Here is a 23,438-nt window from a genome sequence, read left to right as displayed (position 1 = left end):
TTGGGATTATGTATATGCTTTATTTTTTAAGATTAACTGTTTTTTTATTCCAAGGCATTGATGCTAGTGTTTCCTGTCATAACTATGCAAAGATTTGATTTCAAAAACAGTATCATAGCTATTAAACTATTTCTTGTTATGATTTTAAATCTTTATTTAACCTCAGAACGATCACAAAGTGAAAAGAGGTGTTAAAGTCTGATTTTGTGGTGGCTGTGCTATAACCTTTTGAGACCCGGCAAAACATTTTAGAAAAAAATTAGTATTTTTTTCATGTCATTACATTGTTTACTTTAGAGCATTAAAAAAATTTAAATAATAAAATATAGTGAAATTCTGTGCAAAAAGCTGTGCACAATAAAACTGGCCTTTAACCTCTTGAGACCCGGCAAAACATTTTAGGAAAAAATGTGTATTTTTTCATGTCATTACATTGTTTAGAGCATTAAAAAAAATGTAATTTTTTAAATGATATGTCATTCATAAGTTATGCTACGTCCTTGGTAGAGGACATCGGGACTCAATTAAAAAAAATAAAAAATAAAAAGACATGAATGAACATGCATAGGCAATTAAATATATTTTTTTTCCCTATTCATTTGTTGTGTCTCCCAAAATGCGTAATAAACATGCTTTAAGTCCCGGTGTCCTCATATGAGGACATGTATGAAATCAACGTCCCGTTTCGTAACAGAAAGTCATATTTTGATTTGAAACCCCATAACATTTTCCTGAGATGTTGATTTATGACACACAGTTTAAAAATTAGTCAGATTTAAATGATAATTACAAAATATTATCATATTTGCATAAGAGTGTCACTAAATTAATATCAAACATCCAAACATTTAGTATCTCTGAAAAGCCCTGAATGTGCTCTGTACAGGACATCCAGACTTAAAACTGTGGCATGTATAGTCTCAGAGAAATTCACTCAAATATAATGTCCTCATATGAGGATGCAGGGTCTCAGGAGGTTAAAATTTAATTATTATAATCTTAATTCAAGTGATGAAGAATTTGAAAAGTCTGACAGTAATCAGTGCTGAGAACTACTGTAAGGTTAACCCTGCCAAGTTTACATATTTGAAAATGATTAACAGTTGAAAACATTAGAAATGTAAAAAAGGAATCAAATGTATTCAGTTACATTACTTTAGTAAAAGTAATTGAAATAGTTACACTACTTATTACATTTTAAATAGGATAACTTGTAATCTGTAACCTATTACATTTCCAAAGTAACGTTCCCAACACTGTCTTTGACAAAGACTCATACAAAACAAACATGCATTACATACCTTCCGCCTTGAGATTGGCTCAAGGTTGCCTAAAAAAAACTCACCTTGGTAAAAGAGATTTTATAAGGCTAATTTAATTTAGGAATAGTAAAAATCACATAATATAGGTCCTAAATCATTACTGATAAAATGAATCACAAATGTGTCTATTTCATTTATAAATTACAACAGGTGTAAACAAACAAAATAATAACATAATTAATCACACAAGATACACATATGTATAAACTGGCAGTGAACATAATCACATACCATAGCAATCTAGTTACAGCATATCGGATAGTGACAGGGCAGTTTGAATTCTGACCACCAATTATTTACACATCTATAACCATTCAATAAAGACCACATGAATTAAATCAAGATCTTCAGTTATGACCATCAATATTTTTATTTGTGGGCTAAGCTATAGTAATTTGTACAATGAGACAATCACCAATGATCTACTATTTCTTTACACACTCAGAAAGCACACAGTACAAAGATGCATAATATATTCAGCTATCCCACAAATCCCATGTGAAGGTACGTCATTGGTGTATCTGATGTGAGGGAGCAGCTGTGAGAAAGACAGTAGGCTGTATAGTTATCTCCCAGATCTGGTGTGATCCCAAACTATACAAACTACTACCTCATTCCACAGCCCCCAACGCAGCAGCCCCTCTGTCTGGTACCCTGCGGGAGGAGAAGAGAGGCAGAACGACATGTCAGTGCTAGAAATAAAATGCTTATTTGTGCTATTTTTACTCTAAATGAACCACCTTTGCAGTTGCTAATTTGATTTCTATAAATCGCACAGTGAAAGCTGTCTGTCGTCATCATCCCTTTAACCCAGTATTAACCTTCCTCAAACATCCACACCATGAGTGTGGGCAGATTTCTGGCAATACAACTCATCTTTTGAAATGTGAGTCATGATATACCATGAACAACAAAGAGATTGCACAAAATGGATCAAGGATCTGGTGCTCTGCGGCATTTGATGTGATTAATGTGCCACTTACATGTGCTCATTATTGAAGCTTAAAGTACGGTGGCCGAGAGAGCTCAACGCGCTGCAACTTAAAAAAACACATGCAAATTGAAAAAACACCAGCAAATTAAGAAAACATCTCCATCAGTTTGACAACACGCGCTGCAAATCCTCACAACACATGCGAATGAAGAAACTCATTCGCATGTGTTGTGAGGATTTGCAGCGCGTTTCTTCATTTGCATGTGTTGTGAGGATTTGCAGCGCGTGTGTTGTCAAACTGATGAAGATGTTTTCTTAATTTGCTGGTGTTTTTTCAATTTGCATGTGTTTTCTTAAGTTGCAGCGCGTTGAGCTCTCTCGGCCACCGTATTAAAGAGCACTGGCAAAAAATCATGAATGCTGCATATTAAATATTGATTTACAATAATATATTATGCATTACAATATATGCACAACTAGATTTAACTGCATGACTGTGTCCCTGTTTATATGCAATATGCAGTGCACTGCATTTGTAAAGATGATGCAAGAAAGGAAATAGCTGTGTCAATATGTATTAGGACCAAGTGAAATTAAGCAATGATCTTAACCAATATGGAAACGTTTTTCATACTTTACAAAATAGTATATATAAAAACACACTGTGGTCCCTTAAACATGCATCCCAGTTGGAAAATCCAGCTTAAGCTGCTGGCTGAGTTATATAACATTTTTACTGGTTTCTTCTTGTTTGTTGCCAGTGTGATGATGGTCTACCAGTTTGCACCAGCTAGAATCAAGCTGACATGCTCCACATCTCATCTACCATCTTAAACTGTATTTTCCAGCAGGGATGTGCACCTTTGAGCAACGCAAGTCTCAAACATCTTTGCATCAAAATAATATGCATTTGAACTGAATGCCAGAGCTGATGATGACTGTCCACATTATTGCAAACCATCCATACTAGCTCAGTACTTGTGTCTCAGGAATCAACAGCTGGCAAAGGCATGATAATGCATGTCAGTCTGATGTGTTTGAATCACAAGAGGTGTTTCGACTGTCTGGCCGCCAGATTCACTTTATCATGACAAGCAGAGACACGCGTACGATTATCAAGTGTTTTATCGAGAAATTGCAGCTTTACAAATCAAATCGACAGCCTAACTTGATTGACTTGACGCTTGAAATGGAGCATTCTGTCGGCTAATATTTCAGAGGAAATTGTAGACACTCATGCATGATCTACTCCGCTTTTCTCATAACATTATGATCATGTACGCTGATATTATAGTTATGCTATCAAATACGAAAAATGGCGGTTGCCTCACTAGTGCGCCCGGTATGATCACCAATAAATTGCATGCTAAAACAAACCTAGTCGTCATATTAAACTGAAATGTGTCTAGGCAAAAGCAAGACAGAATGCAAATGTATCGCCAGTGTTCACGGTGACTGCGGCAATGACATTTCAAAGAAGGAACGTGTTGTTTCGCTCACCTGAGACCGCGACTGTACATGACACCGCCATCTTACATCAGCAGCAAGAACAGATACACCAGCTGCTGCAGGCACGCACATCTACCCCTCAGGTGACCTGCCCCTCGAGTGATCCGATCCGTCTTCCATTCAGATCACGACTGCATAATTAAGTGGACTACAAAGTGTGCAGTTAAGCAGTGGTTGTCACAACCTGAACGAGAGAAAACTGCAGCATCTTTTGAAAATGTTATGCTTAGAAATATGAATAAACGGACATTCCACGAACAAAAAATAGACTTGTGATTTGATTGCCTAATTATTTTTATAGCCTACATTTTTAAAATAAATTGTTACATTTTATTAAAATTTTCCATTAAAGTTCAGCGAGTTAACATTAGGTATGGCAATGAACGGTACTTTACCAGCAGGCAGGATATTTAGCTACGAATACATTTAGTTCACATTTAGTTGTCAGTTAACTTGTGACATTAACAGTAAGGTACTATGACGACGAACAAACAAAAATGATTAAACAATGGTATATTTACCATACGTTTGGGGTAGTTTTAATATTATTTTTTTTTTATATATATGTAATTTATTCATGCAATGCAAAGCTGAATTTTCAGTATCATTTTACTCCAGTCTTCAGTGTAGTGTTGTCAAAAGACCCGGTATTTCGGTACCAAGTAGCTGCAGACTGAGATAGATCCTGAAACACACCAGCAAACCCTAAAACAGACAACAGTTTACAGATGTTTTTCAGTCGCAGCAGAACTATGACTAAACTTTTGGGTGAAACTTGTTTACTTTTTTCATACTTTTATTACTTGTGGAAAAACCTGAAACAATTTTAAATAAGTATAAAGAATGGCATTGGTTTTGTACATTTAATTTTTGTTTAACGTTATTAATAAAAATGTTGTTCAATTAGCATGTTTTTGTGTTTTGCTTTGGTACCGAAATTGGTACCGAGAACCGTGGATTTTCACTGGTACCGTGACAACACTACTTCAGTGTCACATGATCCTTCAGAAATCATTCTAATATGATGAAGTCCATGCTCAAGAAACGTTTATTATCAATGTTGAAAACAGTTGAGCTGATTAATATTTTTGATATATTCCATTGGCGAATAAAGATAAAAGGAACATTTATTTGAAATATTTTTTTCTGACTTTGTCTTACATTTTTGATCAATTTAATGCATCCTTGCTAAATATACTTTAATTAAAATCTTTTTAACTGTAGTCCACATTAATAATTCAGTGTGCATGATACCTAACCCTAATTTTACAAGTCTTACTTTTTCAGTTGCAACCCAGAAGCCGTATTTCCTTAAACAGAAAACATGGCAGTATAATGCTGAATGTCTTTCAAATAAACAGGAAAATAAAAACCATAACTCCTGTTTACTAAAAGAATAAATTTTATTTCAGCACTGTAAGTCATTTCCCAACCATACAAACATGACTGCCAACTTTGACTCTCTCTCTCTCTCTCTGAGCCTTTTGGCTTTCTTCCCAATCCACTGTGAAATCAGACCACAACAGCAAGACAAATTAAAAAGAAAAAGTTTCTTTTCAAAACAATCAGGTGCTTTCTTTATACTAAAAATGAGAAATTGTTAATAACGATCATAACCATAACAGCAATAATAATAATGAACTTTACCCCTCACTTCACAAGTTTTTTGGAGCTTTTGGAGATCTTGATGCATGCATCAATGCGTTTATGTTGATGAGCGGATCGGTTTTCCAAGAACAGACGACAGAATGTGTTGCCTACAAATGGATGTCTCGACTTGACGGTCTTGGGGGCACATGCTAAAAAGCAAAGAGGACGAGATATAGAGGCTACGTACTTCCAGAAAATGTAGGACGTCAGCGGCCCACTGTACACAACACATTGCTGTTATCAGACTAGGATCGAAACCGGACCACACCAGTGGTCCTGTGGAGTGAAGGGCGACAGAGCCAGGATACAGGGGTAACAGTTATAAAGCAAGAGTCAGATCTGAGGTCCAGACACAAATCTACAGGAATGCACAGGCAAAACTCTTTACCAAAATAGCTGTTGTGTGTGCGCGCACATGGTTACAGTATGTGTTCACACTTAACCTATCCATGACTACATTGAAGCTACATTTTTCAGAGGGACGATACATGTGCATGGGAGCTGAAGAAGTGTTCTAGGGTTAATCGCTATGAAGAGCTGCGTCCAAGGCTCCACTTGAGAGGAAATAAAGAAATCTTAATTTTAGCAATGAAACTGGACGATACAAGATTTAGCCACTGTTCACCAAAAAGATGTAAACATCACATTTTCTTCATTTAGTATCTGATTACGGACCCCTTACGTATTCTAATAGCTCAATTACTGAAAACACGTAGCTGTATAATCATATATACAGGATCCAGAAAGAGAATCAAGAGTGTTAACTATATATTGGAAAAGCAGTTTCCAGAAATCAACTTTGGTTAAAAATTAATATGTTGCACAAATGTGTATTAGTCTGCTTTGCGTGCAAGGAAGCAAAATTTGCTCAAAATAATTCAGCTTTAAATTGACAATTTTAAAGAGACTGAAAAACAGAATATGTTATTTCTACGAGTGACAATTACATCATAATGGTGAAGTGGTCTGAAATGATACCATACAAAATAGAGGCGAGGAAAATTGCAATCATTACATTTGAAAATATCTAGTCATCTCTGCTAAGCAAATTTGAATACTAAATGTAGCAACGGTCAAAGGAGTAGCTGTTGTAACATTAAAAAAGGAAGAAAAACACAATTTCACAACTGAATGAAACCAAAGATGGTAAGGTTAAATTTCTCGATTTACTGTTGAAAATGTTACCAACTCTTGTCTAAGATTACTTACAGACAGATTATTAGACTAATTATAAAACTTAAAATCTCTCACTGTTAGTATGAAAATGTAAGGAGAGTTGCAGCAGGGGAAACAAAGGCAAGAATAAAAGAATGAACAGAGACAAGAGCTAAGAAGAGGGAGAACACTTGAACTTATTGTGACTGTGAATGTCCATGGCCCATAAAACTGTGAAAAAGGGGATGGAAAAAAAGAAAAGGGAAAACGTTGGGATTTGCATTTGTGACCAAATGTTTTAACGATTTTATCAAGACCAGCATCTGGAGTAAAACAGCGCCATTCTAACAACCTCACTGATCTCCAGAGCATCCTTCTCATTCAACCCAAATATTATCCACTAGATATTTCTATATTTTACTCTCACATGAATCTCCATAAATGTCTAAATGAGAGTTAAAGCAGCAATCTAGAACAGAGCAAAGCAGAGAAGCTTTGGAGATGGTAACTTTGGAACCAAGCATCTGAAACTGCAAATTCAGTAAGAGAAATTAACACACTGGACAATACATTAATATCTGAATATGCCAAAGTTTTTTACTATTTTTTTTTCTCCCTCATACTAACTGATGTCTCTCTACAGGTATAACAAAGGTGCTGTGTGTATGTGCGAGAGAGAGATTATATCTTTATTTGGTGTGTCTGTATATTTCGGTTTATGCTGTTCCTTTCTTAGATTACACACAAGTAAATGTGAAGGAGTTACTGATACTCTATGACAAACACACTGGGAAAAAACCCAACTAACTGAAACGGCTGTTAATCACAGATCAAAAAGGACTGATTGTTTTAAAAGGATCTATTTATTCTGAGGAAACCGAAATTCCATTAACGGGTGCGTATGCATGTTCATATGCACTAACATACTGGAGATCCTCTCTTGAAAACTAACACTACTGTACTTAACTCGTAATAAATGTGACAACCTAAGGTTGAGGTTTGAAATGCTCTAGCGTGAATGACGGTGTAGCGTGTTAGTTCACGAACACTACCTGTCACGCTACGGTCAAGATTCTTCTTGGTTTAAAGTCTGTCCGGTATGTCCAGTATTATATGACCGATATATCACTGTCATTTTTTTACTTATTTTATAGCAAACTGCATTAACAATGCATGCTTCAGGTCATCATGATATTTCTGACGGGCTGATCTGTCTGGATTCCTCAAGAGTGAGAATTTGCAGAATATACAGACATGTAACTATAATGGGTGTCTTCCATAATCTGCTTTACATAGCTTTCGATATACTTTTAGTGGCACTAAATATAATATTAACTTCTTAACAAAATAAGGTGCATCTTATAACTTCAATAGAAAGCTGTGATGTAATCTTGACATTGTCAATTGTACAGATCTTAAACTATGATTAAATGCAATAGCCTCTCTCAAGTGTATTAGTTATTCTTAAAATTAAATTCTCATTCATTACGTCCAACAAATCATTGGTACAAAACATGTATTTTGTTTTTAAAATGCATTTAAAACATTAACATGTAAGTAAAATTAATCTCCTAACCATCTGATGCAAAATGGTCAATATAACGGCAAGTGCGGCTTTAATCTTCAGGGTGTTTCGTTCGTTTTCATTTTAAAGCCTATTCGCCTCAATAGAAGTAATGTTTTTATTTTTTTTTTTTTTTTTTTTTTTGCTTTTTAAATGACTTTGCCACAATAAAAGGTTCTTTAGATTCATTTCTTTCGAGCGTAAATAAACTACAATGATTTTAGCGATGGTGATGGTTTTGTACAGAATGCACATGTACAAAAAGCATCCACATGGTACACATGCACAAGGCACAGAGGAGACGTGAACGAGGGGCGAAAAAAAAAAAGAGCTGCTAAAACCTGAAAGCAAAATGTGAAGCAGAGAGATGTCAAATGGCAGGTTTGTCTGAGGGACTGTGCGCATTCTCGACCACTGATAAAATCACTCCCCTAAATCATGTCATTGCGTAACAGGATCATGTACATTTGGGTCTATATACAAACGGCTGGGATGACAAACAGTATCACGGTTCCCTCCGAACACAATGCTTCCTCCCTAACTCTGCCAGAGGCCTCGATTTTCTTTATCCTGGTTCGAGGACAACCCAGTGTGTTTTCGGTTTTAAAACAAAGTGCAACACTGACGCACTCTGTTCTCACATTCAAATGGGTTGGTGTTGATTTGTACGTCATACTGGTAAACAACACGCAAGGTAAAGTGTATCTGGACAGTTAAACTGTCAAAAGAAATGACGGCCTGCTGCTTAATAAAAGGATGTTAACCAATTAACTATCTATATAGCGCAGTACTATCATAAATAATCTTTTAAGTGCTTTACGTTACAATACAATCAATTTTTAAGGGTATTTCTTCCTCAGTCGGGGGGGGGGGGCTTGCATATGTATAATTTTGGGCTTAAGGTGCTTTATATATTTCGACTTTAGAACTACTTGAGTACTGCTGTGAATCCTCAAGGGGATGTGGGCCTAAAAGAAGATTGTCTACATGTGAGAGAAAGCAACAGAGGAAGGCTAGCTATGCGATGCAGATTGTAACTTGTACGAATCTTTCCCTTACGTTTGCTCGCCGTTACTCAAACATGCCTCTCTGAGCCTGGACTTCTCGGGCCACCCGTGGCCCCTGTGCTGAAGACAATAGCAATTTCTCCACATGCAAATCACTCTTTGATAAGATAATATGCAAAGAAAAACAAAGGGACTACCATGTGTGTGTGAATGCACACTGTGACATACAAATACAACCCGCGTTCTCCGTCAGTTTCCACTCGTCTACTGTATTCAGGGCAGTGTTGATTTGAAACCTCCCCTATGTGGTACACTGCAGATACAGCCATGTGTAGTACAAATAGTGTGATTCTTTGCTGTGTGGTGGAAACTTTAGAGCAGGTGCTGCTGTGCTACTTGACACGTGCAAGTATTTCAAGTAGGTCAATTTTCAAATACACTTTGGGCAATAGGGGGCTTTTCGTAGCCATTTTAGGCAATCATACATATAAGGTAACCGTCAATGTACTAAGGTCTGAAAAGAAAACGGTGTCGAAATAAAAAGACTCGAGAGCTTTTCATGATGCTACAACACTGATGGGCCAGTGGAAAGGATGAGGTCCAGAACCCGAAGATTCAGGGCGATGTGCAATCGAGGGTTGTGATTTAAACTCGCTCAGTTTTAAACCAGACCCAGCTTAAGGTGACACACAGACCGCATTCCTGACACTGTCCATCTGTGTTTCCAGCATGTGCAGCATCATAAATTATACCATGTCAACACAAAGTGGCTACTGTGCCCTAAATATTAAATTTTACAAGGAAAAGGCAGTCGACCTTAGATCATTCCCTCTCACTCTCTCATTCTTATTACATTATGGGATGTAATTACTCCTCTTTCTGTAGTGCACCATCTGATGGGCAGTCGTCAAGGCAACAAGGGGCCTCTACCTCCACCCCATCTCCTGACTGGTTGTCTCTGCTGGCTAAGGCACACTGGATTGGCTGGGCCAGTGGTGGCAGGTCAAGAGCTTGACCAGTGGCGCTTCCTGAAGAGCTGCCGTTCAGCTGCTGCGACGCAGTCCCCGTTCCCTCCGTGGGCCGCCCCACCGCATTAGCGTCCTCGGTGAGTTTTGGGGGGCTGGAGGGTGGTGAAGAGGACAGAGTCTACGAGAAACATTGGGAGAAAGAGAAGGAAAAAAAATGTATCTCCTCGCTCACATTTAGCATTTAGCGTGAAAGTTATGCATCAGACTGACCTGTGTTCTGTTGGTGGTCACTTTCTTCTCTCCCCTTCCTTTCACTGTCAATTCTTTACCCCTTCTGGGAAACAACAAAAAAAGATTAGATGTTATAAATACATATGTGCATTTGGGATAACATTTTGGCTGATTTTATTATGCTTAAAAACAATAATACAACAATAACGCCCTCTACATTAACAGATAAGCTCTGTAAAATGTACACAATAGTGGAGAGAATTATATATTTATGAAAAATGTCTTTGGCACAAAGCATGTTCAACTGCATTTAAAACCATTGAATTTTTTTGAGGCTGCAATTTAACATGTTTGTATATTTTCCACAGTGAATATTTCAAATGAAAACACTGCACATTTGTATTCATATTTATTCGATATAAATAAATATATACCATCTTCACCAGGTAATACAATCTTTTTGACAGGTAAAATTTAAAATTCGATTGTAAATTGAAAATCTAAGAATAGTCTCTCAATACACAAACACTTCTGCATTTAGCATCAAAAACCACTGCAACGTCTGGTGCAGCGCAGTGTATGAAAACTGAGAAAATTAATAACAAAATTAAATCTTGAGAAAGTATTACATGACAGGACAAAGCAATATGAATATGAAACACCTTAACACTAAGGTTATTTAAAGCTTCTGGAACTCGTTACTAAAATGTTATGGTTTAATACCAAAAATGTTGTTTACTAAAGCTAATAGAGTACACAATACTATAATATATCGTAATTTTTGGAGATAAACAGTTATTAGAAATAAGAGTTTGCTACTGCCACGGTTTTCTATCAGCTGGCACAGCACTGAGATTTTTTGACACACGGAAATACATATGGAGTCGACATGCAGTTTAATGCATTAAAATCTCCACTTGCTGCTAGAAGCCTCACCAGTAGGTTGTGCAATTGAGAGTTGATAAAGAGCAACAGAGAGAGAGGAGCCATTTGTTGGGAGGCTTCTGTCATACCTCCATAAATAATCAGCTGTATGGCCACTATTTTATGACACAGAATGGACTCACCCTTTCCCTCCTACTGACACCACCTGCATATTAACTCTGCCACGGACTGGTTTGTTCCCAGCCCACTGACCAACAACCATGCCAGCTATTTCCAGCTTGCCACCCTGGGGAGGTATAGACTGGATTCCTAAAAAAAAGTTTCAGAAAATGACTAAGTGGCACCCAAAGGGCAGTAAATAAAATGAACTAAATGTGCTAAATGGGAGGAAGGTCTAACCTGGGAAGGCCCTGGGCCGGTGCTGGTGGTGATGGTGAGGAGGAAGAGGAGGCATTGAGCCCAGGGGGCGAGGAGGGTATAGAGGATGCATGGGGTAGAAAGGGGGCACCATGGCAGGGGGGAGGAATGCAGGGGGTGGCAGTGGTGGAAGTGGGGGAGGTGGCCGGGACAGGTTGATGCCGTCCAGAATGGCCTGGCGCATCTTCTCCACTCTCGAAACCAGCTCCTCCTGCAGGACAAAGCGTCAAAGACAATAAAAAACCCTTAAATATTCCCAAATACTAAACAGATGTGACTGCATCTATACGTTTGTTACCTGGCCTTCACACATATCAAGTAAGGAGGCTCTGTCTCTGGTGGCTTTAGCTAGCTTGCTCTGGAACAACTTCCCATCGAAAAAGCCCCAAGGGCAGCAGTGGTCCCATGGCAAGGGCTGTCCACATACATCATTCACAAACAGGGCAGTGTCCACTCCACCCATGAACAGAGAGGCCAGCTGCACCCCACGGTTATCCACCTTCTCCACCTGGTATCAGTGTCAAAGAGAAGAAATATGATCCGACGGCATGTTTGGCATCAGCCTGGTAAATGTCACAGTAGCTTGTCATTTCAGATTTCAGAGCTCTTTCAAAGCAGATTATTGACAGCCTGACAGTTGAAAGACAGCATTCTATTTTAAAGAAATGTTTTGCCTTGAACCTTTTGCTTTATGTGACATACAGCTATTGAAGTTAAGCTGAGCTGTTGAGTCCTTACAAGTTAGTCTTGTCAAAAAAAAGTGTCAAAATTGTTGTGAATGAACATTTAACAATGAAAGCGTGGAAGATACAAAGATAAAGAGTGCATGGGGTATGTTGTGTGCAGTGTTCAATTCAATCCTGCCTCTCACTGCTTTTACTGTAATCTGGGCCTGTACAGTTATACAAGAACATGCAAACACATGCAAATGTACTTTAGTCTGAAACCACAGCTCTCTATCCATCTGCTACTGACTCAATAAAAAGTACATCTTTAATTAGAAATAAAAATCTTGAATTAGTTTTCAATCATTCTCTGAGATGCTGCCAACACACACACGTAATACATATATACATATATGTGTGTATATATATATATATACACACACACATACGTTTGATACATACGTTATAGACTTTTTCAGCATCTCAGAGAGGCTCAGTTTACAGTAAATGCTGCTCCATACAAACTAATCTCATTCATTTGGGAACAAAACACAAAATTGTAATTATAAACCAGCTGTTGTCAATAAAAGAAGTTTTAAGGGCTCCCTGTGGTTTTTGCCAAAATAAAATCTTGATGGTTTAATGAAAATTAAAAAAATTAAGACAGCCATAAATATTAGTATTGTTGTATTACAACTGTATTGTAAAATAAAATAATGATTATTGTATTACTTTTCTTAAATCTCATTTTTTGTTTTTTTTATGAAATTTGACAATAGCGATATATTTTTATTTTGGTAAATATTTTAATTCAGAAATAAATAAGAATACTACTAATAATAGTTGTTATAATTATTGATAATAATAATAATAATAATAATAATACATAATAATCACATTGATATAAACAACAACATTTTTCAAATTGTGCAGCCCTAATACAAGCACAGCGAAAAAAATCAAATAAAAAAGCCTAGCCCTATTTGCTGGAGGGGGTGGTCACTGTATGACAGAGTTAATGAGAAATGCGTTACCTTGAGTTCCTGAAGTTGGTCAGGCTCATAGAGCTGGTTGGACACAGCTTGAGCCAAAAAGGCATCAAGCTCATGGCGCTGAAGAATGCGACCCCCCGGCCACTGCATCATATACCTGTAAACACACAATACCGCTCAAGACACCCAGAGCTCCTCAGGTTCAGTGCTGATCTACTTATCCAATCATTTAGTAAGAATAGGGCTGCATGACAAAAGAAGATATTTTGAAGATTGCTGGTAATCAAACAGTTGGTGGTTGCCATTACCAGCAATCTTCATATTTCTTCTTTTATGTTCAACATAAGAAAGCAACTCATACAGGTTTGGAACGACATGAGGGTGAGTAAATTTGAATTTTGAGTGAATGAATTTTGAATGAAAATGAATTTTCATTTTTGGGTGAATTATCCCTTTAAGATAACATGTAGATAGAAAAAAAAGCATCTTAAGCACACAGAATAACATAAGTGGACTTTGAACGATTAATTGCCGCTTTGAACGATTACGTAATTGTGGCATCCATAATTGTAATCGCGATTAGAAATTTGATTAATTGTGCAGCCCTAAGTAAGAGCCACTCCAACGTCAATGGCCAATGACAAACAGGTCTCCAATGATGTCATCTCGTAAAGGTACCTGAGCACGCAGCACATGAGCAGCAGGTGAGATGGCACACAGGTCGGGTTGAGCAGGGCAGGGCAGTCAGAGCGCATGCAGGCTAGGAAGGCTCGTGTACGACGGCTACGGTCCTCAGACGCTCTGCCCAGCCACAACCGCCTCAGGTTGGGACACGTCCACTCACGGAAACACAGGGCTGGAACGAGCTCTGGCGTCAGGGCAGATTTAGCTTTACTGGCACACCACTCCTTTACAATCACCGGAGGCACTGCGGAATCATACAGAAATGAGACACATTTAGATTAATTTTCATCTTACTTTGATGCCTTCTTCCTTACAGCCAAAGGAGACACAGCTGGGCAATAATATCTCTATTATTAAAAGCAACACAAAACAAGAGCTAATTCTCTGGTTAGACATGTGACAATATTTTCATTATTTAGAAAGATGAAATACATTTTGTTACAACTTTCTATCTGGCAATTTGTGTTTATTAATATTTACTCATCCCTTATTATTAATATATCAATGAAAACCAAGCAATGTTTAATTATTTAACAAATAATGGCCCATTGTTTTGACCAAACTTGTATATATTTAAACTAAATATTAACATTGAACAGCACATTCATTTTTGCTGTGGTACTTAAATCAGTTTTGTAAACCTCAAAAGTTGTCTGGTATTGGTATTAGCCATTTATGTTTTGGTATTGTGACAACACTCGAAACATGTCTGCTATTTTACAGTCTAACCAAGGTCTATGCTCACCATCAACTGGACTACGCTTGCGCATGGCCAGTCTCTCCAGCCTCCGCTGGGTCTCAGCCAAGCTGAACAGCACCCCGTAGGCATACTGGCGGGCAGAACGGAAAAGTAGAGAAGTAGGAGGCAGGTCGGGGTTGCACTCGTCCTCTATACACACTGGCATCTTCATCTCCCCCTGGGAGAGAGAAAGGGAAGGGAGAAACAAAAAGGACAGGGAGGAGTGTTAGAGCTCTGAGAGGTATTACTAGATGCTTTTTAATACATTAAATGGGTTTTCAGGGCATTTGTCACCATAAATGTAAACAAATTTTGGTATAATATTATTAAACTCCCATTTAAAGGGATAGTTCACTCAGAAATGAAAAATTCTGTCATTAATTACTCAACCTCATGTCTCACCCTGGGCCTTGGAACGACATGAGGGTGAGTAATTAATGACTGAATTTTAATTTTTGGGTGAACCATCCCTTTAAACATTAAAGGTTATATTACAGTATCTCACAGAAGTGAGTACACCCCTCACATTTTTGTAAATATTTTATTATATCTTTTCATGTGACAACATTGAAGAAATGACACTTTGCTACAATGTAAAGTAGTGAGTGTACAGCTTGTATAACAGTGTAAATTTGCTGTCCCCTCAAAATAACTCAACACACAGCCATTAATGTCTAAACCGCTGGCCACAAAAGTGAGTACACCCCTAAGTGAAAATGTCCAAATTGGGCCCAAAGTGTCAATATTTTGTGTGGCCACCATTATTTTCCAGCACTGCCTTAACCCTCTTGGGTATGAAGTTCACCAGAGCTTCACAGGTTGCCACTGGAGTCCTCTTCCACTCCTCCATGACGACATCACGGAGCTGGTGGATGTTAGAGACCTTGCGCTCCTCCACCTTCCGTTTGAGGATGCCCCACAGATGCTCAGTAGGGTTTAGGTCTGGAGACATGCTTGGCCAATCCATCACCTTTACCCTCAGCTTCTTTAGCAAGGCAGTGGTCGTCTTGGAGGTGTGTTTGGGGTCGTTATCATGTTGGAATACAACTATGGATCATGCTCTGCTTCTGTATGTCACAGTACATGTTGGCATTCATGGTTCCCTCAATGAACTGTAGCTCCCCAGTGCCGGCAGCACTCATGCAGCCCCAGACCATGACACTCCCACCACCATGCTTGACTGTAGGCAAGACACACTTGTCTTTGTACTCCTCACCTGGTTGCCGCCACACACGCTTGACACCATCTGAACCAAATAAGTTTATCTTGGTCTCATCAGACCACAGGACACGGTTCCAGTAATCCATGTCCTTAGTCTGCTTGTCTTCAGCAAACTGTTTGCGGGCTTTCTTGTGCATCATCTTTAGAAGAGGCTTCCTTCTGGGACGACAGATAAAGACCAATTTGATGCAATGTGTGGCGTATGGTCTGAGCACTGACAGGCTGACCCCTTCAACCTCTGCAGCAATGCTGGCAGCACTCATACGTCTATTTCCCAAACACAACCTCTGGATATGACGCTGAGCACGTGCACTCAACTTCTTTGGTCGACCATGGCGAGGCCTGTTCTGAGTGGAACCTGTCCTGTTAAACCGCTGTATGGTCTTGGCCACCGTGCTGCAGCTCAGTTTCAGGGTCTTGGCAATCTTCTTATAGCCTACGCCATCTTTATGTAGAGCAACAATTCTTTTTTTCAGATCCTCAGAGAGTTCTTTGCCATGAGGTGCCATGTTGAACTTCCAGTGACCAGTATGAGAGAGTGAGAGCGATAACACCAAATTTAACACACATGCTCCCTATTCACATCTGAGACCTTGTAACACTAATGTGTCACATGACACCGGAGAGAGAAAATGGCTAATTCGGCCTAGGCCTGTCGCAATAATCAATATATCGACTTATCGCGCAATATATGTACATGACCTCACTAATTTTTGGTGACGCAATATATTGGCCATTATATTTACTTAAAGATTAATGTCACCACGTTTTGTACATTCCACTTGCGCCTGTGTCTTTTGCAGCTTCTCGTACATAACGTGGTGTAGTCATGAGGTGCTAGTTCAAATAAAAAAAAAATGCTTCTACAAAAAAAGTTGCATCTGCAGATATGGTCTTGTTTAGAGATCTGTGCCTTTGTGCATACGGACATCTGACTGTTAAGTAGTGATTGTGTTTTTCAGCAATAGTGTGCACCCTTAATTTACAAAGAAAAGGAGGTCAGGGAAAAATCTGTAGCTGGAAAAATCTCCATACAAGTTCTTTGTGCATTTTTCTTTTTTTCTACTTTTTTGTTAGAAAATGTTTATTTAATATGTATTCAGGTTTTTTAAGGTATCTAATATTTTGATGATCTAAATATTCTTAAAAATTAAAAGTTTGTCATTTGGAAGTGTGTAGGCCTTCTTGCATTATTATGCTGTTACATTATGATTATATATTCAGTGGCATAAAATGGTCTTTAAAATGACAATAATATCGCTTATCGCAATTATTTCTGGGGCAATATATCGCACAGCAAAAAGTTGTTATCGTGATAGGCCTAATTGGGCCCAATTGGACATTTCACTTAGGGGTGTACTCACTTTTGTGGCCAGCGGTTTAGACGTTAATGGCTGTGTGTGGAGTTATTTTGAGGGGACAGCAAATTTACACTGTTATACAAGCTGTACACTCACTACTTTACATTGTAGCAAAGTGTCATTTCTTCAGTGCTGTCACATGAAAAGATATAATAAAATATTTACAAAAATGTGAGGGGTGTACTCACTTCTGTGAGATACTGTATATACACTATTTATCATATATAATATTATAATTAACTTTAAAATACATACACCTAAGTAATAATACTGATCTTAAATGCATAAAAAAAAGTAAAAGTAAAAACTTCAAAACTTCCTCAGCAAGAAATATTAGGGATGAAACCAGAATGCCATTTATTTGTGAGCACATGCTGTGTGACTGTTGTACCTTGGTCAGGATGTGGTAGATCTGTGGATACATGAGTCCTCTTCTGTGTCTGTGTTCTGCCACTCTCAGCACCTCGGCACTGACCTGTGGAAGGGGTGGAGTTGTGATGTCCATGTGACTCCGCGTTGGCATGGACAGCAATGATGGAATGGACGGCCCACTTCCGTTACCATGGTGCCCGTCCCCAGAGCCACTGCCGCCCTGTCCACTGGGCTCTTCCCATCTTGTAGACTTGTCAGCCAAATGACTACGACAGAAAATGAATATTCATTCTGCTCTGAATAGCAGATTGCTTGCAGGTACACAACACAATGAACAGATTCTGTACAATATAAACTCACTTAGTGCTGGTGTCATTTTGCTCCTCCCCATCTGAAGATGACGATGATGAGGGGGAGGGGCCTGTAGGAGCAGCAGTGTGATGATTGGGCTGTCGGTTGCCACCTTGAGAGGAATCATATGGAGCAGACCAATCAGCAAAGCCCATTTTCCCAACTAGTGAGTCATTACAGTCCTGCAGAGGCTGAACTGGGTTCTGGCATAAAAGGGCTGGACCAGTGGCAGGGCCGGGTCCGTAGAGCCCACCTGGATAAGGCACCTTAACACCTGACACCTGGGGTGGACCAAACTGTGGAGAACAGCAAAGAAGAGATTGGCTGAAATCAGTTTCGGGAAAATAAACATGATTTGAGGCACTACACTTCTTTAGTAGAAAAATTACCTGAGCTTTTACAGGCTGCATTGCCCCCATGTGGCCTGGAGGTCCACTAAACTGACTAGGCCCAAAGCCTGGAACTGAAAGAAGAGTCAGGGAAAACAAATTAATATCGTGCGAGTATAATCTGATTGATTTCAAAGTTTATCATATGGCTGTATGGAAAATAAACATACACTCTGTTCAAAGGTTTGGGGTCTGTAAGGGGGTCTTCATTTGATCAAAAATACAGTAAAAACTGTTATATTATGAGATATTGTTGCAATTTAAAAGTGTTCTCTATTTAACTATTTTAAAACATAAATTATTCCTTTGATGCAAAGCAGAATTTTCAGCATCATTACTCCAGTCTTCAGTGATACTTCAGAAATCATTCTAATATGCTGATTTGGCGATCAAGAAACGGAAAATAAAAAAGCCTGCTGATCCTAAACTTTGAAGGTTAGTGTATGTACTGTCAAGGGTCTTCAAACACCACATTATACCTACAGAGGTAAGGAGAAGGTCCCATGGAGAGAGGTCTTGGTTTACTGGCCGCTGAAAAGTATTCCACTGCCTTCTTAAACCTCTCAATTTTATCTTCAGTTTGTGACTGGCGGTTAGAAAAATGAGAAAGTCCCCATGTTATGGTGAACTTTTAAGGTGAGGTAGTACATGAAAACACATATGGTAACACATCCATGCTTCACCTGTGACTGCTTGAAAACATCCTTAGCCACCGAATCTAAATTCCCAAGATCTTTGATGGATGCCACATACTCAGATACAGCCTTAATAACAACCTCACATGGAGGGAGCACTAACTGATGAGCCCTTACCTGAACAGAGAGAAGAAGAACAAAGAATGAAGTTAAAGAATGGGTTATATTGATAAAACTGATGCTCAAGGATGCTTAAGTCTGTATCATCAATTACAATTATGGAAGAATGAAAATATCTGAAAAAGTGTGAAATGACAAATTGTATAAGCACCTTTAGGGAGGCAAGAGGGTGTTCTGGGCCTAGCAGACTCCAATGAAAGGCAGCCAAGTCTTCATCTGGCAGAATGTGGTTACCTGTTTTTTTTTGAAGACCCACATTTAGAACCAAACAATGTATGGAGAAAACGCAAGTCACGTCCTGGACTAAAAACCTGTGGCGTCACTTACCAAGAAGAGCAGCAAAGATGGGCAGGTGCTGGGTCTTGAGGCCGAGCTGGCGAGCCGCCTCTGATAGCAGGTACTGGTGAGTGGTCAGATTCTTGCCATTCCAGGAGAGCTTGAGAGCGTGGGAGCTGAAATAGGCTGGAACGTTGCATAGCGCAAACTCTGAGTCCTGTGCAATCAGACCCTGAAAACCATAGTCTCTGTACAGGGATAGCACCTCCTGATGGTGGTCCTCCAGGGTCTGCACCACCTACAACATAAGCAGGGTGGAAGGAGACCATGTATTCTTGTGATCTACTGATAAACAAGCTCCTATTGCTCTGAATTTCTGATCAAACAGCACTTTGACCATCCAGCTTAAAGGTGCACTCTATTAGCCTACTTTTTTGGCTGATGTGGCAGTCATCTTGGGTTTATACTAACACATTAGTGTTGTCAAATTATACATTTTTTGATACATATTGATTCTGAATATTTGAAACAATTGCAATACTCATTTTATGCAGCACTGATACACTGGTTCCAGCTCTGACATCAAGGTGACACAAACAGCAGTGTGTATTTTAATTAAATAAATATATAGTTTGTTGCATGTTTCAAAGTGAGGTGCATCACTGTGTTCTTACACACGAACGACTCTGTTCAAAGTAAACGCAGCAAACTCCATCTCTGTGCAATGAATTTAACATTTACTTTGTAACACGATGGACACTGCCAGGTACGCAGTTTTTTTCACATCTGCATAGTTTCCAACAATTTTGTCGACAGATAATCACAGCATTTCACACAAATTTCTAATGAGAAGCATATGTAAACCTGTGGTCACAGATACTTTAATTCATATACTGTTTAAGAAATGTTAAATTTTTTTTACTTTACAGTGCAGTTGTATTACTACTCGTAATGTAATTTTCTTAGAAATAGTAAAACTAATAATGTTATTGATATATAACCTTACTCAGAGCTTTCGGGCCTGATGTATCTAGGACATCAGAGTTTCAGTTGATAAGAAAACACTTTGAATGTTGTGGGAAAGAGTTGTAGCAATTTTTCCATGTAGTGTCAAAAATTATGTTGAATATCAATATTTTTCTAGTTGCTGTATCAAAGTTATAAATTCCAGTATTGTGACAACCTTATAACACACATTAGCTAGAAATCTAAAATTGTCTGTCAGCTGTGATTAACTTATTCCTCAAGCAAAAGTGTCGGAGGGTGAATCAATGAGCAATTGACTAGTCATGTGATCATAACATGGCAGCCTTCATGAGGAGACCCACTCCATGTAAAATAAAACAGCTTTTTTATTATTTTGACTGGAGTCTCACCTGTACATTATTGTAAACATTTTCAAAATATTAATCACTGCATTACATGTAAAACTTTAATGAGGGAAGAGTGCACCTTTAAAATGACAGTTTAATGAACATGGATGATTTTGAAGATTATTTTACTTGCTTTGCCAACACTTTTACAATGAAACTGGCAATGCATTGCAGCACAAATTGGCTAAAACTCTCTACATTGAAATGTAAAAAAGTAAGAAAGCTGCTAAAAGGACATGGCAATCCACAATTCCTCTCGAGGGGGGCATCAGGCCACTCACCCGCACGCGGAATCGGAACATGGCGAGGCGGACACAGTGGCTCAGGCAGGCCGGGGGCAGGAACCAGGCCCGCGGAGGGGGCGTCGCCTTGCTTCCGACGTGGTTGACGATGAGCTGTGCGGTTTGTCGCTGCCCCTGCGCCCGCCGCGCCCACTCCGGCCAGCGATCCTTCCCAAGCGTGCCGTTAAAAATCACCACCAGCTCCAGTCCGCCTTGGTACAGACAGGCCTGGGAGAGCGCCGCCAGATAGCCGAGCATTGCATTCCACTCGCCTCCACAAACCCAGTCGGTCTGGTAGCCCCCGTAGAGCCGCTGAAGGCCAGAGTCTGCGTCAACCAGAATGCGCGCTGGCGGGGGAGGCGGAGGCAGCGAGCTGGGATGATGGGGATGGTGGTAGTGGTGATGATGATGGTGGTGGTGGTGTGGGGGCTGACGGCCTGCGGTTCGCGCGAGCTTGAGAAGATCTACTGGAACTGCCGCCCCAGGGCAGCGTTTCTCCAAATACTCCTGAAACCCTTGCACGCCCATATTGTGTTGGGGATGGATGGATCTTGTTAAGAAGTTGAATTCTAGGTTGTGTGCTCAGAACTAGATCTGCCCGCTTGTAGTTGGATAACTAAAGAGCTGAAATGTCTGATAAAATATCCCACAAATGCAAGTGCCGACCGACCCCCTGTAAAATTCCAGATACACGTGGCTATTTTTTACGTTTGGTCGTGTTAGTGCAATCTGTGTCCATTCCTTACTGTGTCAATAGTATAATCCCGCTAGTCTCTCTGTTTTGATGAATTACAATGTTGCACGGTCTACAACGTACCGATGGAGGATAACGGCGCGCACGCTACAGTTATGTCGACAATGTTGGTAACATCAAAATATAATCCTATTTGTAACCTTTCTACCTGCAAACTAAACAACAACTACGCCGTTGCTATCCAACATGACCGTTAGGTGATTCAAACAAACTCTAGCTGCTAGTGAATACAGTATGTCCTGTGATGGTTAACAGTTATAAGAGCTACAGTTTGTGGCTAACAAACTAGCTCGCGCAGTTAGCCAAGATCCCGGCGTGATTGACGCGTCAACTAGTCGAGACAAATCGGGGGCTGCCACGATTCGGAATGAGATGAATAATTAAGGGAAAAAATAAAGTAAAACAACTAAAATAAAACAAAAACAAAAGCCCGACGTAAGCTCCCTCGCTCTCTGTCTCACTCACGACTTCATGTTGATGAGAGGAACATACTTTCATGCGACGTCAGCCATCTTGCGACTTCCCCGCGGACCGATAGAAAGCGGGAGGGCAGGCGAGCTGAGGAAAGTGGGAGGAGCGATGGGCCTGGTGCCTGGGGGATGTAGTTTTTTCTGACTGAAAAGGTATCTGGATTAGAGTAAAAGACTACAACTACCAGTACAGTAAAGTAGTGATGGTAGAAACGAAGCTTTTCGAACCATTGAATCAATTGAACCAATTGCTTCGAAAAATTATTCAATGTTTCGAAGCACTTGAAACAGCACATGCTAGCGACACCTGCTGGTGAAAACGTTTGAACTAAATTAAATTAGTTAATGAATAAATTGATTTATGTAATTATTTAATTAGTTGTTTTCATTAGAGCTGTCTATAAAAACCAGCAGGCAAGAATAGAGTTTATCAGTCAGGAGAAGGAGATGGATTTAATTTTATCGTAAGCTCATTTTGTTATTTTTAAGGTATGATGTGATTTGTAGGTTGAAAGTACTGAATGTCATTTTTTAAACTATATAGCCATCTGTGTTAAAGGGAATTTATCTTTTTTTAACCCACAACATCTGGCCCTGAATTCTTTGTTTTTTATAGTAAAATTTTTTAAACTATATAGCCATCTGTGTTAAAGGGAAGTTATCTTTTTTTAACCCACAACATCTGGCCCTGAATTCTTTGTTTTTTATAGTAAAATTTTTGTGGGATTTCATGTCACATGATTAACTGGGCAACCAGAAGTGGTTCATGGGTCAGCTATGGCAAATATCAGCTGCTTTGTTTATAAAACCGTACATTAAAGCTGAGATACAGTCTGAACGATGATGACAACAATAATGTACAATCACTAGACTAGTGATCATCAAATCCTTTTAACAGTTTATTTTACAAACTTTGTTTTAAAGTTTTCTCTTTTTTCACAAAACCTTTTGCTCTCTTGAAACCATGTCAGTTTCGGTTGAAAATATTTTAAGTTCAAGTGTTAGCATTATAAACACTGAATTAATACCAACATATGAAATTAATGACAGAAA

General features: G+C 39.0%; 1 protein-coding gene across 4 annotated transcripts; it reads right to left on the bottom strand.

The window, feature by feature from the left end:
• Positions 1 to 1,511: 1,511 nt before the first annotated feature.
• LOC107672004 (constitutive coactivator of PPAR-gamma-like protein 2) lies at positions 1,512 to 22,470 on the bottom strand. 4 transcript variants are annotated; one of them, XR_001632282.1, is made up of 18 exons: positions 21,162 to 22,469; positions 19,559 to 19,805; positions 19,383 to 19,465; positions 19,100 to 19,228; positions 18,900 to 19,002; positions 18,417 to 18,490; positions 18,037 to 18,323; positions 17,696 to 17,942; positions 14,729 to 14,900; positions 13,978 to 14,227; positions 13,342 to 13,456; positions 11,941 to 12,150; positions 11,625 to 11,853; positions 11,408 to 11,534; positions 10,380 to 10,443; positions 10,013 to 10,287; positions 5,413 to 5,564; positions 5,150 to 5,269 (listed from the first exon to the last, which is right to left on the bottom strand). XR_001632282.1 is itself a non-coding variant. In XM_016465034.1 (17 exons), the coding sequence occupies exons 1-17, from the start codon at positions 21,687 to 21,689 to the stop codon at positions 1,934 to 1,936; spliced, it is 3,183 nt and encodes a 1,060-aa protein (XP_016320520.1). In that variant the 5' UTR covers positions 21,690 to 22,470; the 3' UTR covers positions 1,512 to 1,933. The 4 variants fall into 4 exon arrangements, 3 of the variants coding, with proteins under 3 accessions (XP_016320520.1, XP_016320518.1, XP_016320521.1); XM_016465034.1 differs by lacking the exons at positions 5,150 to 5,269; positions 5,413 to 5,564 and adding an exon at positions 1,512 to 1,976 and having other exon boundaries at positions 21,162 to 22,470; XM_016465032.1 differs by having other exon boundaries at positions 5,150 to 5,564.
• Between the last annotated feature and the right edge of the window lie 968 nt (positions 22,471 to 23,438).

The sequence above is a fragment of the Sinocyclocheilus anshuiensis genome, unplaced genomic scaffold (genome assembly GCF_001515605.1).
Source record: "Sinocyclocheilus anshuiensis isolate Anshui unplaced genomic scaffold, SAMN03320099.WGS_v1.1 scaffold1053, whole genome shotgun sequence".
NCBI classification, from domain to species: domain Eukaryota; kingdom Metazoa; phylum Chordata; class Actinopteri; order Cypriniformes; family Cyprinidae; genus Sinocyclocheilus; species Sinocyclocheilus anshuiensis.
Note: the sequence above shows the minus strand (reverse complement) of the source record. Positions and strands in the feature narration are given on the sequence as shown.

Coding starts and splice junctions, on each gene's coding strand:
- LOC107672004 (XM_016465032.1), bottom strand. CDS start 21,689: ATGGGCGTGCAAGGGTTTCAGGAGTATTTGGAGAAACGCTGCCCTGGG. Junction 19,806..21,161: donor TGTTCCGATTCCGCGTGCGG/GTGAGTGGCCTG, acceptor CTTATGTTGTAG/GTGGTGCAGACCCTGGAGGA. Junction 10,444..11,407: donor GTGTCAGTAGGAGGGAAAGG/GTGAGTCCATTC, acceptor GTTGTTTCCCAG/AAGGGGTAAAGAATTGACAG.